This window comes from Hyla sarda, chromosome 2, assembly GCF_029499605.1.
Source record: "Hyla sarda isolate aHylSar1 chromosome 2, aHylSar1.hap1, whole genome shotgun sequence".
NCBI classification, from domain to species: Eukaryota; Metazoa; Chordata; class Amphibia; order Anura; family Hylidae; genus Hyla; species Hyla sarda.
In genome coordinates this window covers 354,471,032-354,487,955 of record NC_079190.1, presented here as the reverse complement: position 1 = coordinate 354,487,955, position 16,924 = coordinate 354,471,032, and the positions used below count along the sequence as shown (strand labels likewise).

Below are 16,924 nucleotides of genomic sequence, written 5' to 3'. Positions count from 1 at the left end.
GAAGGGGGGGGTGAAAACAGGGCTCATCGGTGTGCTTTTTTTTTTGTGTCTTTTTTTATGGGTCAAAAGAGCACAAAAATATACAACAATGGCTTCTCTTCCCACTTCTTCCTACAACTCCATTTTTACCTGTTTGTGCATTTTTGCAAAGAAAGGGGTGGACAGAACAGAAAGCACAAAAGTGAACCAGGCCTAACCTCCACCCTGCCAAAGTAATCGTTCACTGCTCAGATGTCAGATCAGGCATGGAAAATAGAGATTGTCTCTGTGAAATGAACATCACACATGACGGGAGGCAAGCAAACTGTGTTCAGGATTAGATGAGATGAAGGAGAAGTCAGAGGTTGGGAGGGGATGAGCAAGAGGTTCCACCGCTGAGGGAAACACTGGGGAATTAGATGCAATCCCCATATCAAAGCAAATGTGTGTGGTTATATTTAGGAATAGGCAGCCCAAGCAGTCACAATATTTTCCAGACAGGAATACATGAAAGCTGACCTGAAATCCCAGTCCTTTTTCTCACTCTGGAAAGTAGCTTGTTCAGGCCAAAGGAGATTTTATAGACCTGAAATGATCATCCTCTTTCTTTTCTCTTCCTACATACAGTCCTGCTAAATTGTATTTGCATATAAAACAAAGTACTTCTTTAAAAAAAAACTTGACCTACAAAAGTTAGACCCCCACCAATTTCTAAAACTAGCAGAGAGAAGCACTCAGCAAAATGCTTCTCTCCCAATTTCTTCCCTTGCTGCAGGAGATGGATTCTGTACCTCTCTGTCATTTTTTCGATTTCAATGGCAGGGACACTTTGTAAAGCCCAGATTCTTGGCGCTTTTTTGAATGTCTATTGTTTCATGGAAGATGTAATGTGGAAACGCCAACTATTAGGGATTTATAAAATGCTGTATTTTACAGTGTCAATTTATGAGAAAAAAATAACATTGGCATTCTTAAAAATTTAAGGGGTACTCCACTGGCCAGCGTTCGGAAGTAAATGTTTCGAATGCTGTTTTCACGCTGCCGGGGTCTGCCTTTCCCCTCGTGACATCATGGCCACGCCCCCTCAATGCAAGTCTATGGGAGGGGGCGTGATGGCCGTCACGCCCCCTCCCATAGACATGCATTGAGGGGGCATGGCCGTGATGTTAGGAGGGGCAAGACTGACCCCGGCAGCGTGAAAACAGCATTCGAAACATTTACTTCTGAACGCTGGCCAGTGGAGTACCCCTTTAACTGTTCTTTCTCTATAATGCTTTGATAAGTATTAGTGTTTATTCACAGTGGTCTCCACCCTGCGCTCTCCAGCCAACAGCTCTCTGGGCATGCTTGGAGTTGCAGTTTGGAGAGCCACAGGGTGGAGACCACTGCCATGTAATCTATAGGTACAGTGATCCCTCAACTTACAATGGCCTCAACATACAATAGTTTCAACATACAATGGTCTTTTCTGGACCATTGTAACTTGAAACCAGACTCTACATACAATGCTACAGACAGTCCTGATCTGTGAAACGTGTCAATGGCTGGAAGAACCGACCAATCAGAATGGATATTTGAAATATTTCACAGGTAAAACCAGTGTATTCCTAAAGTGCACTGACTGGTGTCTGGTAGCGCCACCTACAGTACAGGGAGGTATTACATGTTCTGTACTCTTTACCTGTGCCAGGGTGAGGGCGGTTCCATATTCCTTTTTTTAGGACATTGCGTGTACTGTACAGGACCCTGAAAAAGCTTCTGTCCTCTACATACACCAGTGTTTCCCAAAGAGGGTGCCTCCAGCTGTTGCAAAACTACAACTCCCAGCATGCCCGGATAGCCTTCGGCTGTCCTGGCATGCTGGGAGTTGTAGTTTTGCAACAGCTGGAGGCACCCTGATTAGAAAACACTGAAATAGACAGTGATTACAGCTCCCAGCAGATCTTTCTTACTTTTATATGTAAGGACTTGCTTTATCTATATTAGTTATCTACTTATTTATCTTTAATCCTCACTTTTTCCTGTTTTTGGATGACATTTTGGTGCCTTCAGAACCAATTATCAGGTTTCCATAGAGTTCTGGTCTCAACATACAATGGTTTCAACATACAATGGTCGTCCTGGAACAAATTAATATTGAGGGACCACTGTACTTTAATGTTTTAACTAGAGGATCCAAAATTAGGGAAAATGCACACACATAATTATGACGTGAGACTCTGGTACTGTAGAAACCTTGGTGCCCATAGACAAGAGAGCTGTAGGTCTGACGCTCAATCAGATGTCATATCACAGATTACCTTGCACATATCTGGCAGGACCTGCTTGAGGACAGAATACAAAACTCTCTTAAATATATTGTTTGTACTTGTTCTCATGTCTTTTTTTTTTTTTTTTCTGTGTTATTGCAGATATTAGTCTTCCAAAGTCCGCTACAATATGCTACACGGCAGCGTTACTAAAAGCCAGAGCTGTATCTGACAGGTTTGTAGAATTGAATGTCTGGAGTTTGCGAATCTTTTAACCGTCCCCAGTGCTGTATATTTTCCCAATACATTTTTTATGCCCGCTCACCATTCCATATATTGTATGCAAGAGACATGTAGATACTGTAGCACTGATCATCCTGTTAGAATGCCAGAACCACCAGGATTAATGGGCCTCTTACACCGGCAAGGCTTTAGGAGGGATTAACCCTTAAGATGGGTAGAGTTAAATGAATACGTCATTTATCCAGATACACTAAAATATATGGAAATAGTCACAGCTTGAGGTTATGGGTGCATAATTAGAATATGTGGGTATGGGAATTCAAGGATAATCATTTTATGACTACTTCTGTTATGAACGGAGATAATATTTCCTCTTTACCCTTTATATAGCATTACACGTTTACTCTTCTATAAAGCGTTGCACGTGTAAGCCCATAAATTGGTCTCAAATGTAAATTGTAAACTAATCTCCACTCAAATCCTACCTGATATCACTAAGATCCAGCAAACTCCTGATTTCCTTAAAAGGAACCCGTCATGAGATTTTACTAAATATAACATGTGACAACGTGTTATATATGGTAACCTCTTCTTCCTCACCATCCCTAGGAGACGTTATTGCCTGCAGGGATGTGAGAATATGAAGTTAGAAAGTGTTCCCCCCCCAGCCACTTAAGTAATCATACTTACCTTGTTCCGTCTTCTCCAACTGTAATCACGCCCCCTCAGGGTGATTGACAGCACGCATCACTGGACTGTCAAACGCGCTGAGGGGGGCATGATTACAGCTGGAGAAGACGAGACTAGGTAAGTAAAGCTCCCCAGGGGACTACTAACTAACTTCATATCCTCGGCATCGGAAACATCTCCTGGGGATGCTGAGGAAGAAGATTTTACCATATATAACGTGTTACATATGGTAAAATCTCATGACAGGTTCCTTTTAATAAAGCACGTTGAAATTTAGTAAGCGTGATTTTTTTAACTATATCTTTAGATCTAAATAAACACAAGCTGCAGGTTCCTGGGGTTTCTTTCTATATAAAATATATAAACATAAACCTTTGGGCCCTCTAGTTAGACTGAGTTCACTTCTGCATTGCCAATACCACTGTATCATTGCTTACATACAATAGGGTTGAAACGTTACATTGTGCCATGGAGGAATAAGGAGGTTTTTTATTATCATCACCTAAGAATGCTGTTACTTGCTTTCGATTTAAAGGGGTACTCCGGTGGATTTTTTTTATTTATTTATTTATTTTTAAATCAACTGGTACCAGAAAGTTAAACAGATTTGTAAATTACTTCTATTAAATAAATCTTTACCCTTCCAATACTTTTTAGCAGCTGTATGCTACAGAGGAAACTATTTTCTTTTTTAATTAATTTTTTGTCTTATCCACAGTGCTTTCTGCTGACACCTGACAAAATCCCCATAGCAAAGCTATGCTGCTCTGGACAGTTCCTTATACAGGCATCAGGTGTCAGCAGAGAGCACTGTGGACAAGACAAAAAAAGTACTGGAAGGGTAAAGATTTATTAATAGAAGTAATTTACAAATCTGTTTAACTTTCTGGCACCAGTTGATTTAAAAAAAATATTTTCCACCGGAGTACCCCTTTAAGATTATATAGAACTTCCAATACCAATGTGAATAGGGCCTCAGATAACCGTATACCTTCAGTCTGCGTGACTAGTTGTTTTTTCTAAACAAAGTTATTTTATCATTTTTAACCTATGGTGCCCTGCTTACAGCAGTGTTATTTTGATGCTAAGCCCCCCCCCCCCCCCCCCCCATGTTCCTTACTTGCACAGCTTTTATTTTTACCTGAATATTCAGGTGGGCATGAATTGAGCCTGATTCCCAGTCCATAAGCCTGATTTACACCCCTCAGCCTCATATTCACATCCCCTAGCCTGGTTCATGCCGTCTTATCCTCATATTCATCACATGATTCTTGCCTCCTCAGCTTTTATATTCACACCCCGTGTCTGATTCACGCCCCATGAGCTTTATTGGCACCCCCTGAACCTCATATTTGCTCCCCCTGAGCCTGATTCGCACCCTTTCAACCTCACATTCACACCCCCTAAGCCTGATTCATGCCCCCTCAACCTCCTATTTCTCTTCTCTTAGCCTAATTCACCCCCCTGAACCTAATGCACATCCCTATAGTTACATGTTACTGACTGAGCCTGATTGACTCATATTCACCCCATCCTGAGGCTAGCATTTACACCCATTTTTGAAATGAAGATAAAATGAGATAAAACCAAATATGAGTAGCAACAAGTTAAAAACAGTATTAGAAATAGGGTTGTTGAGGCTACAAAATTAAAATATATTCCTATCCAGGTTTTACAGTCTACTTTATAAAATGAGTCTATATAAACGGTCAGTAACTTTAAAATACATTTGATTAGTTTTCTGTTGTAGACCCTGGGTTTAAAGGGGTTCTCCGGTGCTTACACATCTTATCCCCTATCCAAAGGATAGGGGATAAGATGCCTGATCGCGGGAGTCCCGCAGCTGGGGACCCCCGGGATCATGCACGCGGCACCCCGTTTGTAATCAGTCCCCGGAGCGTGTTTGCTCCGGGTCTGATTACGGGCGACTACAGGGCCTGTGGTGTGTGACGTCACGCCTCCGCCCCCGTGTGATGTCATGCTCCGCCCCTCAATGCAAGCCGACGGGAGGGGGCGTGATAGCAATCACGCCCCCCTCCTGTAGGCTTGCATTGAGGGGCGGAGCGTGACGTCACACGGGGGCGGAGGCATGACGTCACACGCCACCGGCCCTGTATCAGGCATCTTATCCTCCATCCTTTGGATAAGATGTGTAAGCATCGGAGAACCCCTTTAAGCCTTTGTTATAGTCTAGAGTTGCATTCACATTTATGTAGGCTTCACTTCTGATATCTACTCAATACAGAGCTTGTACTATTGAGCATTAAAGCGGTTGGGTGGTAGGTGGGTTTGTAAACTATGCCCATTCTGCAATGCTTAAATAAAATAAACCTTTAGTCGCTTCAGTGGTCTCTCCTGTGTCCTGCTCCCGTCCCGCCGCAATCTTCTACCTGCCTCCTGGACGCAATACGTTACACGGCAGCTCAGGATGAGCATTGCATCGGGACTGGAGCAGGATATGGCATCGCAGGAATGCTGGGGTGGGTAGAGGTCTTTTTTTATGTATTGCAGAATAGTTCCTTACCACAACATTTAGTAGTGGCTGCACCTGGTATTGCAGCTTGTCCTGTTAAAGTAAATGATATGTGCTGCAATACCAGATAAAGCTGCTACCAAATGTAAAGCTGTGCCTGCCTGTAAGTAAACGCCGGAAGTCGCGCCCCCTTGATCAGATCTGCTGAAGTTGTTCTTCAAAAACCGCTATTGTATTACAAGTATTAGGATTTTAGCTTACAGAATACTATTTATTATAATGTAATTGTTGTATTACCGTTCTAGCAATTCAAGCTTATTAGTGCAGTATTGTGAAAATACTTACAAACTAATTTCTTCATGATTTCCATGAAGAATTACATGTACAGAAACCGCTTCATTGCCTTCAGATCCAGGTAGTGAACAATTGGTACCATTTGTTGCTATTGAGACTACATGAGACTTTGTACCTTAACCACTTGTAGTTGCTGTGTATAAATTCTGACATTTGATGTGTTACTGTTGTAGATTCTCACCTGAAACAGCCTCTAGAAGAGGACTTAGTACAGCAGAAATGAATGCAGTGGAGGCCATTCATCGAGCTGTAGAATTTAATCCTCATGTTCCAAAGGTATGTAATAAAGTTTAAAAAAACTGTACTGCTCCATTATGTTCCATAGATATTTACAATTCAGAGGGAACAAATAGAACCAAATTAACAAGTCCCCACAGTAGCAAACTAATAAACAATTCTACAAGAAGTGTGAGGGTCCTGCTCACAAGAGCTTACGATCTGAGAGGTACGTGTTATTGTTCACACACACACATCATCATATTTAACATTCTCTGATATACATTCAATGTGTGAATTTTCATTTATACACATTTCAGGAGATTTATCAAAACGTGTAGAGGAAAAGTTGACCACCTTCTTTAATAAAGAAAAAAAAAAAAGGCCTCTAAAAAATAAAAGGAGGGATCTGATTGGTTGCTGTGGGCAGTTGGTCAACGTTTTCTGTGTACAGCTTTTAATAACTATCTCCTGTTAATAACTAAGCCCACTGTAGGTATTTGATGAACTGGATAAATCCACGACAACCACTTAAAAAACCCTCAAATTGTGGCCAGAAAAAAAGAATAACATCTTAGAAGAGTCATCACCATAACAGAAATTCTTTTAAGGCCTTATTTATATGGCCGTGATGTAGCCTCATGTTAGCATCCCTTTTAGATCCCTCCTGATAATGTAAGTTTAGGACATTTGACCTGCTGCTCTTTAAAGAGGCTCTCAGAGGCTACCTATGGGTAGTGTACCTTAGATAGAGATGAACTGCTAGACCTCTTTATAGCTTTTGAAGACATTTTTCCCAGAATACAGATTTTGAGATGGTTGCTTTATTGAACTGAGAAAAGCAGGAGGGTTGTTTTGATGAATTGCTTGTAATCTATACTGTCATAACAAAGCTGTTAGGATAGGAGCTCTCTGCCTATAGGGATTGCGATGCATATGCGTCGTGTCTGACAGGCTCACTGTACATGCGCCAATAAAACACACAGGGCTGCATTCGGTAGGTGAGCCCTTTGTTTCAATCAAAGTGGCATGACATAGTGCAGAGAGCCTTTGCGGTCCAGGGACATAGCAGACCCCTGACCCCACCTCTCTGACACTGAGATATGCAATATATATATTTTTATTTTAAGAATAACAAAACACGATCAAATAAAAATAAAAAATAAAAAAAGGTAAAGGGACACTAACCCTCTTCTAGGCTAAGATGTCATGATTTATGTGACAGATGCACTTTAAACATATTAAAGTTGTTGACCCCCTCCCACCTGCCTCCTACTTAAATGTAGTAAATGTTCCCCTTAATTTGAAAACAAACAAGTAACTGAAAGAAGAGCAGCAGGAGTGGTCCCCTATGACTTCTCTCTGCCCATCTCAGTCAGAGTATAGGGCAGGACCTGTCAATGTGGCTAGGACGGATGGGGAGATGCCTCTTTGGCTATTCTTTATGTTTTCAGTTTGTTTTTAAACTATATTTTTTCTGAACTGCTGCAACGTTTTAGTGTTCAGCATGGCTAATTGTAACGAGGGAGCCCTTTGGGAGTTCATGATGTCCAGACCAGTATCCTGTCAAGAGTTTTCAAAGCATCCTATCATACACTGCTTGATGTGTCTGGGGTACTCTCATGATAGTACCAAGCTTCTGCATAGCAAGGACAATGGCCAGGTATACCACTCATAGGAAATAGCCCTCAATTACATTGTGGATATCCTCTCTACATTTATCTTTTGATCATCTATATCCTACTCTCCTTGACATGTGGAATATGGGCACTACAAGCAGTGGAATCTAGTTCCATACACAAGTGCACCAGCATAATATTCAACACAGACATTGTATTTCCCTCATCGAGTACATCAAACAGTTCTACCCCTTACATGTCTGCTAAAAATAACTTCTCAAATTTCAAGAGCTCAATGACAAAGGGTTTCACGTCTGTCTCACTGGCCCAAACATTTATCGCTGCCCAGACTTGTTAGGAAATGTATATTTTTGGAATAAATGTGGACTAAGACATTAGGACCAGAACAATTTGTCACACTGCTACTGTGCCTCTTGTGACTTGTACATTGGAAATATAAAGAGTTGATGATAAAAAAAAAAAAAAAAAAAAAAACCTAAATAAGCAATATGTGACGCAATCATTTTGCTAAATTATTCCAAATTTGCTGTGGATACATTTTAGTTATATTTAGTTATTGGCAAGCCTGTTATTAAAGCTTTGCAAAATATAAAAATTGGCATGCCTGCATTATAGGTTTGACAATAACGCCATTTAAAAGAAATTTGTCAAAAAATTTTTATTATAATTATATTTGAAAAAAGAAAGATTCATGTTTTGTAAATACTATTTTGTGTCCAGTGTTATTTTTTTGTTTTTATTATTAATAAGCTTATACAGGGGGCTGTTCTTTAGCATCTTTGTCCTGTGCACAACACAGATGCTTTATGGCACATATAGCACATAAATAAGGTATGACATTCCTTATGCTGGAGTGAAATGTGAACGCTCAGCAGCATGGGCCGGTCACTTACATTTTGTAGAAGTAGAGGGAGCTCTGTGCCATTACTTCTTCACTCCTCTGCCTTCTACCTGGATCTGCACCACCACCGCAAGGTAATGGAAGCAATGGGTCAGATTTGCAGTGTGCAGTTTGTATGTGCTGTGGATCATAGTACACAGAGGAGAAAGATTTATTAAAACCTGTGTAGAGGAAGAGGGGTGCAGTTGCCCAAAGCAATCAACCAGATTATTATTATTATTTTTTTTTAAGTCCTCTGTTAAATGTAAGAAGCAATCTGATTGGTTGCTGTGGGCAACTGCAACGCTCTTCCTCTACACAGGTTTTGATAAATCTCCTACATAGACTTCAAAGCCGGATATCACTTCATCTCCTCCTGCCCAACTCTCCACAGTGACAGTTGATTGTTGTGAGGTGCCATGGATGACAGATCTGGGCAGGAGGAGATGGAGTTTCATCCCACATCACACACAGATTACACAGTAGGATGCTCCGTGCTTCCATCTCCTGTCCAAATCTCAACATGTCACTCTGGAGACATGGAGTCACTCTTGTTTTACAGCTACAGTACCATTTCCCCTCAGTATCTACTGACCTGTTCTGCCTGTGAGGTCTGCAGCTCAGGTCTGTACATGGCCCTCATTTCTCTTACTCACTGTCTAATGTACTGAATGGCTGTACACTGCATAGAGAGTGAGATAGGCATCCTATCAACTGCAGCAGAAATAAACCACCAGAGCGGCCCCACAGTTCTCCTGTTACATGTTGTATTATTATGCTCCAGTAACCTCCAAACCTACAGTAAATATTCTGACCATTCATATCTTTATTAGCATTTTTACACCCTGCTGCTGTTCATGCACTACAACAGTGGGCAATCCGCAGCTAACACCTGACTATAATTAGCATTCCTTCCGCAGCATGTGGATGACATCTGTTCAATTGTCATTCACTTTGCTAGTACTGTAATATGCTGCAGGTTTTCTACCTGTAAATTCTAGATGGAAAGTCTGCAGCAGATTTGTCCTATGTGAGCAGTTGTACTTTACCACCGTACAGACACCAACAAAATAGTGCTGCATAGTGGCATGGCAAAAACTTCTTTCCCCCTCCTTTTGCACAGAGACACAAGAGGTAGAGAGGTGTAAGGCTACCAGCAGGGAGAGGGACAAGGCCAAATTTGCAGCAGTTAAGTTAAAGGTTGCTTGCTTTCTTTACATTCTCTCCAAAGGATAGATGCCTGCTGCTGGGACCCCCTCGATCTCTGTGCAGCACCCGGCATTCATTTATAATGCTGGGTGCGGGCGGCGGGGGTCGTAACGTCACGGCCATGCCCCCCATTAGGTTACGCCACGCTCCCTCAATGCAAGTCTATGTATCTCGAAATGTCTCACATTGACTTTGTCATGCTTTTTATTCCTTGTCAGTTCTTACAGTGTTCTTCATCTAAATTTATTTTGGCAGAGTATGGTTCATGTGCCAGTAAAACAGACAGAAATATAGTATTTTCAAAATAGGGATTCTGCCATGCTCCTTTCTGTCCTCATTAGTTACGCAAAACATTGGCAGCGGCCAAAAAAATAATAATAATAATGGCCTTTACTCTGTTCCCTGATAGGTGCTAGGTGAGCTGTTCTCACCTACTTCACCGACTTTTGCTTGGTTGCAATAAGAGGCCTCAGTGACATAGTGACCTACAGCTTCACCCATAATGCCACTGCAGGAAACCTTTACATTTTAGTTAAGGATACATTGGTCATCATCACTATCTCTGCGATTGTGGTTGAGGATTATGTAAAGAAAAGATTTAATTATGTTATTCAGCTCGGACAACATATGGAAAGCAACTGTCAGACCAGACAATCAGTCTTTAGCCAACAGAAAATAGGAAACAATTTCTATAAGGAAATTAAAACTGATTTGGCAGACTAAGTTAGGGAATTTAAGGTGGTTATCCGAGAGTTCCAAAAATTTGCCTAAAGGGGTACTCCTCTGGAAAAAAATTTTTTAATCAACTGGTGCCAGAAAGTTAACCAGATTTGTAAAATATTTCTATTAAAAAATCGTAATCCTTCCTGTACTTATCAGCTGTTGTATGCTCCACAGGAAGTTATTATATTTTTGAATTTCCTTTCTGTCTGCCCACAGTGCTCTCTACTGACACCTCTGTCCATTTTTAGGAACTGTCCAGAGCAGAATTGGTTTGCTATGTGGATTTGCTTCTACTCTGGACATTTCCTAAAATGGACAGAGGTGTCAGCAGAGAGCACTGTGGGCAGGCAGAAAGGAAATTCAAAAAGAAAAGAACTTTCTGTGGAGAATACAACAGCAAGAAGTACAGGAAGAATTTAGATTTTTTTAATAGAAGTAATTTATAAATCTTTTTAACCTGATAATGACCATGGACGTCTATGCTCGTCCAATGGCCGTTACCGGGGTATGACGCGGGCTCCCGACTCGAGCCCGCGTCATAACGGCTGGCCCCCAGCTGATTCTTGTAGCTAGAGATGAGCGAACTTACAGTAAATTCGATTTGTCACGAACTTCTCAGCTCGGCAGTTGATGACTTTTCCTGCATAAATTGGTTCAGCTTTCAGGTGCTCCCGTGGGCTGGAAAAGGTGGATACAGTCCTAGGAGACTCTTTCCTAAGACTGTATCCACCTTTTCCAGCCCACCGGAGCACCTGAAGGCTGAACTAATTTACGCAGGAAAAGTCATCAACTGCCGAGCAGTTCGTGACGAATCGAATTTACTGTAAGTTCGCTCATCTCTACTTGTAGCGGTCGCCGTGGCCGGCTATTAACCCTTTAGATATATGTGGTATCGCCGTGTGCGTAAATGTCCGAACTATAAAAATATATAATTAATTAAACCGCACGGTCAATGGCGTACACGCAAAAAAATTCCAAAGTCCAAAACAACGTATTTTTGGTCACTTTTCATACCATATAAAAAGGAATAAAAAGCGATCAAGAAGTCCGATCAAAATAGTGGTACCGATTAAAACTTCAGATCACGGCGCAAAAAATTTGCCTTCAAACCACCCTGTACACGGAAAAATAAAAAAGTTATAGGGGTCAGAAGAGGACAATTTTAAATGTATACATTTTCCTGCATATAGTTATGATTTTTTCCAGAAGAACGACGAAATCAAACCTATATAAGTAGGGTATCATTTTAGTTGTATGGACCTACAGAATAAAGATAAGGTGTCATTTTTAACGAAAAATGTACAGCGTAGAAACAGAAGCCCCCAAAATTTACAAAATGGTGTTTTTTCTTCAATTTTGTCGAACAATGATTTTTTTCTCCATTTCACCGTAAATGTTTGTGTAAAATGACAGATGTCATTACAAAGTAGAATTGGTGGTGCAAAAAATAAGCCCTCATATGGATTTTTAGGTGCAAAATTGAAAGGGTTATGATTTTTAAAAGGTAAGGAGGAAAAAACAAAAGTGTAAAAACAGAAAAATGCTTGGTCCTTAAGGGGTTAACTTTCTGGCACCAGTTGATTTAAAAATGTTTTCCAGGGGTTTACCTCTTAACCCCTTAAGGACCAAGGGTGTACAGGTACGCCCTGACTTCCTGATAGTTAAGGACCAAGGACGTACCTGTACGCCCGTGGGAATTCTGGTCCCCGCCGCACCCCGTGCAAACCACGTGTCTGCGTTCACCGTGATTCGCCGGTAAATTCTGACCAGCGAATCATGGCTTTTCGAGGCTGAATGAGTCTCTGGTGACCAGATCTCCTGAAAAATAGGGATGATTGTAGCTGTCTCTGACAGCTACGATCATCCCTATTTTTCGGGCGATCGGGTCACCAGAGACTCGTTCAGCCCGGAAAAGCCATGATTCCTGAAGGATAGGAGTGAGGTGGCAGGGGTACCATCTCCTCATATCCCCTGCGATTGGCTGGTCAGTGCTGACCGGCAAATTGCAGGCCAGGTTCGGGGGGGTGAAAGTTAATTTCCCCCGTTCTGCCCGCCCCTGGAAGTACGGGCAGAGCGGGGAAGATGGCGGCGACTGCTGTGGGGAAAAGCGTGGCGAAGGATCCGATGGCAGTTACCTGATGACCATCGGCAAGCAGTGGGGACAGGCGCATGCAGTGGGGGACCGGCACAGGCAAGTGGAGGCAATGGCGTCAGAGACAGCAGTGAAGATCGCTGTAAAGTGATCTTCACTGCTGCTTCTAGGAGTTTCAAATCTAAACTCCCAGGATGCCCAGACAGCCTTTGACTGAATGGGCATGGTGGGAGTTGTAGTTTTCGATATCTGGAGGGCCACAGTTTTGAGACCACTACGCAGTGGTCTCCAAACTGTGCCCTTCTAGATGTTGCAAAACTACAACTCTCAGCATGCCCAGACAGTCCAGGCATGCTGGGAGTTGTAGTTCTGTAACATGTCGCCCTTCAGATGTTGCAGAACTACAACTCCCAGCATGCCTGGACAGCCTTGGCATGTTTTGAGGTGTAGTTTTGCAACATCTGGAAGGGCAAAGTTTGGAGACTACTATACAGTGGTGTCAAAACTGTAGCCCTCCATATGTGGCAAAACTACAATTCAAAGCATGCCGACACTGCCCAGGCATGCTGGGAGTTGTAGTTCGGCAACATCTGAAGGGCCGCAGATTGGATACCACTGTAAAGTTGTTGCATAACTACAACTCCCGACTTGCCCTTTGGCTGTCTGGGCATGCTGGGAGTTGTAGTTTTGCAACAACTGGAGGCACACTGGTTGGGAAACACAAAGAGTTAAGTAACAAACTCTGTGTTTTGCAACCAGTGTGTCTCCAGCTGTTGCATGACTACAACCCCCAGCATACACGGACAGCCAAAGGGCATGCTGGGAGTTGTAGTTTGCCAAAAGCTGGAGGTTTGCACTCCCCCATGTGAATGTATAGGGTACATTCATACGGGTGGGGGTTTACAGCGAGTTTCTCGCTGCAAGTTTGAGATGCAGCAAATTTTCCACTGCAGCTCAAACTCCCAGTGGGAAACTCGCTGTGAACCCCCGCCTGTGTGAATGTACCCTAAAAACACTACACTGCACAAAATAAAAAGTAAAACACCACATATACACACGCCCTTATACAGGTACCCCCTCCCAGTGTAAATTAACATCTGGTACGGCACTTTTTCCAAAACGGAGCCTCTAGCCATTGACTGTCCAGGCATGCTGCGAGTTTTGCAAGAGCTGGAGGTGCCCTTTTTGGGAAACACTGCTGTAGGGTAATTTTGGTATCTGGGCAAGTGTAATTCTTGCATCTGGGTCCATCCCAGGCAAATCCCTAATTTAGGCCACAATTGCGCATGGCGCTCTCTCATTTTGGAGCCCTGACGTATTTCAAGGCAACAGTTTAGGGTCACATATCTGGTATCTCTGTACTCGGGAGAAATTGCCTAACAAATTTTGGTGGGCCTTTTTATCCTTTGACCTGTTATGAAACTGTCAAGTTGGAGTCTACTCCAGCATGTTATTGTAAAATGTTCTACATTTTTTACACTAACATGCTGGTGTTGCCCCATACTTTTCATTTTCACAAGAGATAAAAGGGAAAAAAAAGCCCCCCCAAAATTTGTAATGCAATTTCTCCTTAGTACGAAAATGCCCCATATGTGGACGTAAAATGCTCTGCGGGCGCACAACAAGGCTCAGGAGTGAGAGTGCACTATGTACATTTGAGGTGATTTGCACAGGGGTGGCTGATCGTTACAGCGGTTCTGACACAAACGCAAAAAAAAATTAAATAAAACACACTGACCCCATTTTGGAAACTACGCCCCTCACAGAACATAACAAGGGGTGTAGTGAGCCTTAATTTTATAATGAAAGAAATACAGTCAGGGTAGTTCTGACTTGAGTTGAAAGCTTAAATAATCTGACAAAGACTGGTTAATGGGAAATATTTTGTGGAATTACAGCTGTATTTTTACTTTTTATCCTTAGTAACCAGACTGTCAGCCTTAACATACCCTAAAAGCTAAAATTCTATGTTGTTGACAGCAGATTAGGGGAGAGCAGTAACTGTATGCAACTCAGTAAAAAAAAGAAATTTAGCTAAAAAAAAACTTGTTAAAATAGGTTTAATAATTTGATATGTTGTCATTCAAATTATTGCATTCTTGTGTTTCTGACACCATGAAATATTTTTATTTGCTGTATTAAACCTAATATGACACAACTCTCTAAATTTGTGAATAAAGTAAAATATTGTGCATGGATAGTCATCTTTAAGCTTCTTAAATGGCAGTTTCGTTAAATGTTCCCATCACGCTAAGTAATATGAATGACGTTTTTAATTTCTCCCTGTCAATTTAATAAAACGTAAAAAAAAATTCAGCCGGATAGGTAATTACTGGAAGAAATAGTTACTTGCATGAATGATCAAGAGAGAGGCAATTTTGTAGCAGACACCTTGTCTTCTCTTTGTTCATTGCCATCCAAGGGGAGACACAATTGGATAATCTTATACATGTTAAGAAATATTCTGTTCAATTACCACATTCTCTTACATTACTGCTCATGTGTCCCTGACAGTTATGGATTTGAATGGTGTTCACAAGAAAGAAACATGAAAAATACACTTCTGTGTGTTTCCTGCTAAATGGAATCTGTCAACTCTTATTCATATGAGCTGTAGAGGCTGACAGATACGTAACAGTACAGACATCAAACATACCTTTTGTTAATGTCGATGGGTTTGCTACATTTTAGAAAATTAGGGTTTTCCTTCTGTGCTCAAGTGTCAAAGAGGCATGGCCAAGCTTCTTAAGGAATAAGGAAAAGTGCCCGTAGAGTCCTGTCAGAGAGGAGCCCAGGAGACGAGCGTTGCTGCAGAACTTACGTAACTCCGCTTCTCCTCTTTGTGGCAGACCGATCAACACCAATAATGGTATAATGAAAAAGAGTAGCGTGCACTCACTGCGGGTAAACAGCTGCAGGCCCGAGGTCCGGGATCAACACGGCATAGACGAAGACGGTAAGGGGCGCTCAGAGGCTACGCCGGCGGTTTCGGACGTAGGAATGTCCTTCTTCTGGCCTCAAAGGCCGGAAGAAGGACGTTCCTACGTCCGAAACAGCCGGCGTAGCCTCTGAGCGCCCCTTACCGTCTTCGTCTATGCCGCGGTGATCTCGGACCTCGGGCCTGCAGCTGTTTACCCGCGGTGAGTGCACGCTACTCTTTTTCATTGTATTGTTTGATACTTTATCTAGTGTGTGCACCCTGCAGGTGCTGCGTTGTTATTTATCGGGTCTGGAGGCTGCCTGTGTATACCAGCGGTATCTTATATCTGCATGCCTAAGCTGTACGGTGTGCTCTCTCCTTCTCTAGTGGTTTAAACCAATAATGGTATGTTTGATATGGTTGTCCTGTGACAATGTCTGCAACACATAATCTAAATTGAGCTGAACAAAATCTGTAAAATCAAGATCTTTATTGGGTTATTACACACTGCAGACTCCACCATTTTTAGCATTAGCTTCTATACGTCTTTAGAGAAAGGGCTTAAAGGTATTTACACACTTAGGGCTCGTTCACATGAGCGGATTTTTGTGCGGAATTTCCTCAGCTGATTTGCTGCTTTTTATTTTCTGCTGCTTATTTTATCATTGATTTATTAGCAAAAAAAAAAAAGCTGGAGAAAATAAACTATCATTGATTTATTAGCAAAAATAAGCTGGAGAATATAAGCAGCTGAAAATCTGTACTAAAATCTGTACTAAAATCTGTACTAAAATCTGCAGCAAAATCGGCACTAAAATCTGTACTAAAATCTACAGCAAAATCCGCTGGTGTGAACGAGCCCTTAGGATACGTTCACTCGTGCATTTTTTCTGCTGCAGATTTTGCTGCTAATTGAAGTCAATGGGCAACAAAATCAGCAGCAGCAAAAATATGCATGTGTGAACTGACCCTTACACATATTCACACAACAAGGGAAATGTATCCTCGTTCTGGGATATCGGGTCGAGACATGTATTTTGTTCCTTTCTGCCCTTGGTGGCCAGTTATGCACTCTTATGAACTACTGGTACGTAGCACAAAAACAACCTTTTAACCCCTTTCTGATTTTCAATTTTCCGCTTTTTTTTCCCCGCCATCTAAAATCCATAAAACTGATTTATTCCATCAACAGAGCTGCTTATATTTTGTAGGACAAGTTGTACTTTATAAAGGCATTCTGTATTTTACCACATAAT

General features: G+C 41.8%; 1 protein-coding gene across 6 annotated transcripts in view; it reads left to right on the top strand.

Annotated features, from left to right (window-relative positions):
• The window catches only part of ST7L (suppression of tumorigenicity 7 like), a 193,484-nt gene that overhangs the window by 90,739 nt on the left and 85,821 nt on the right, over nucleotides 1-16,924 (top strand). For all 6 annotated transcript variants that reach the window (XM_056558288.1, XM_056558289.1, XM_056558287.1 and 3 more), the window contains exons 10-11: nucleotides 2,391-2,463; nucleotides 6,162-6,264. In XM_056558288.1, the coding sequence (XP_056414263.1) occupies nucleotides 2,391-2,463; nucleotides 6,162-6,264 (176 nt within the window). The remainder of the gene's footprint in view (nucleotides 1-2,390; nucleotides 2,464-6,161; nucleotides 6,265-16,924) is intronic.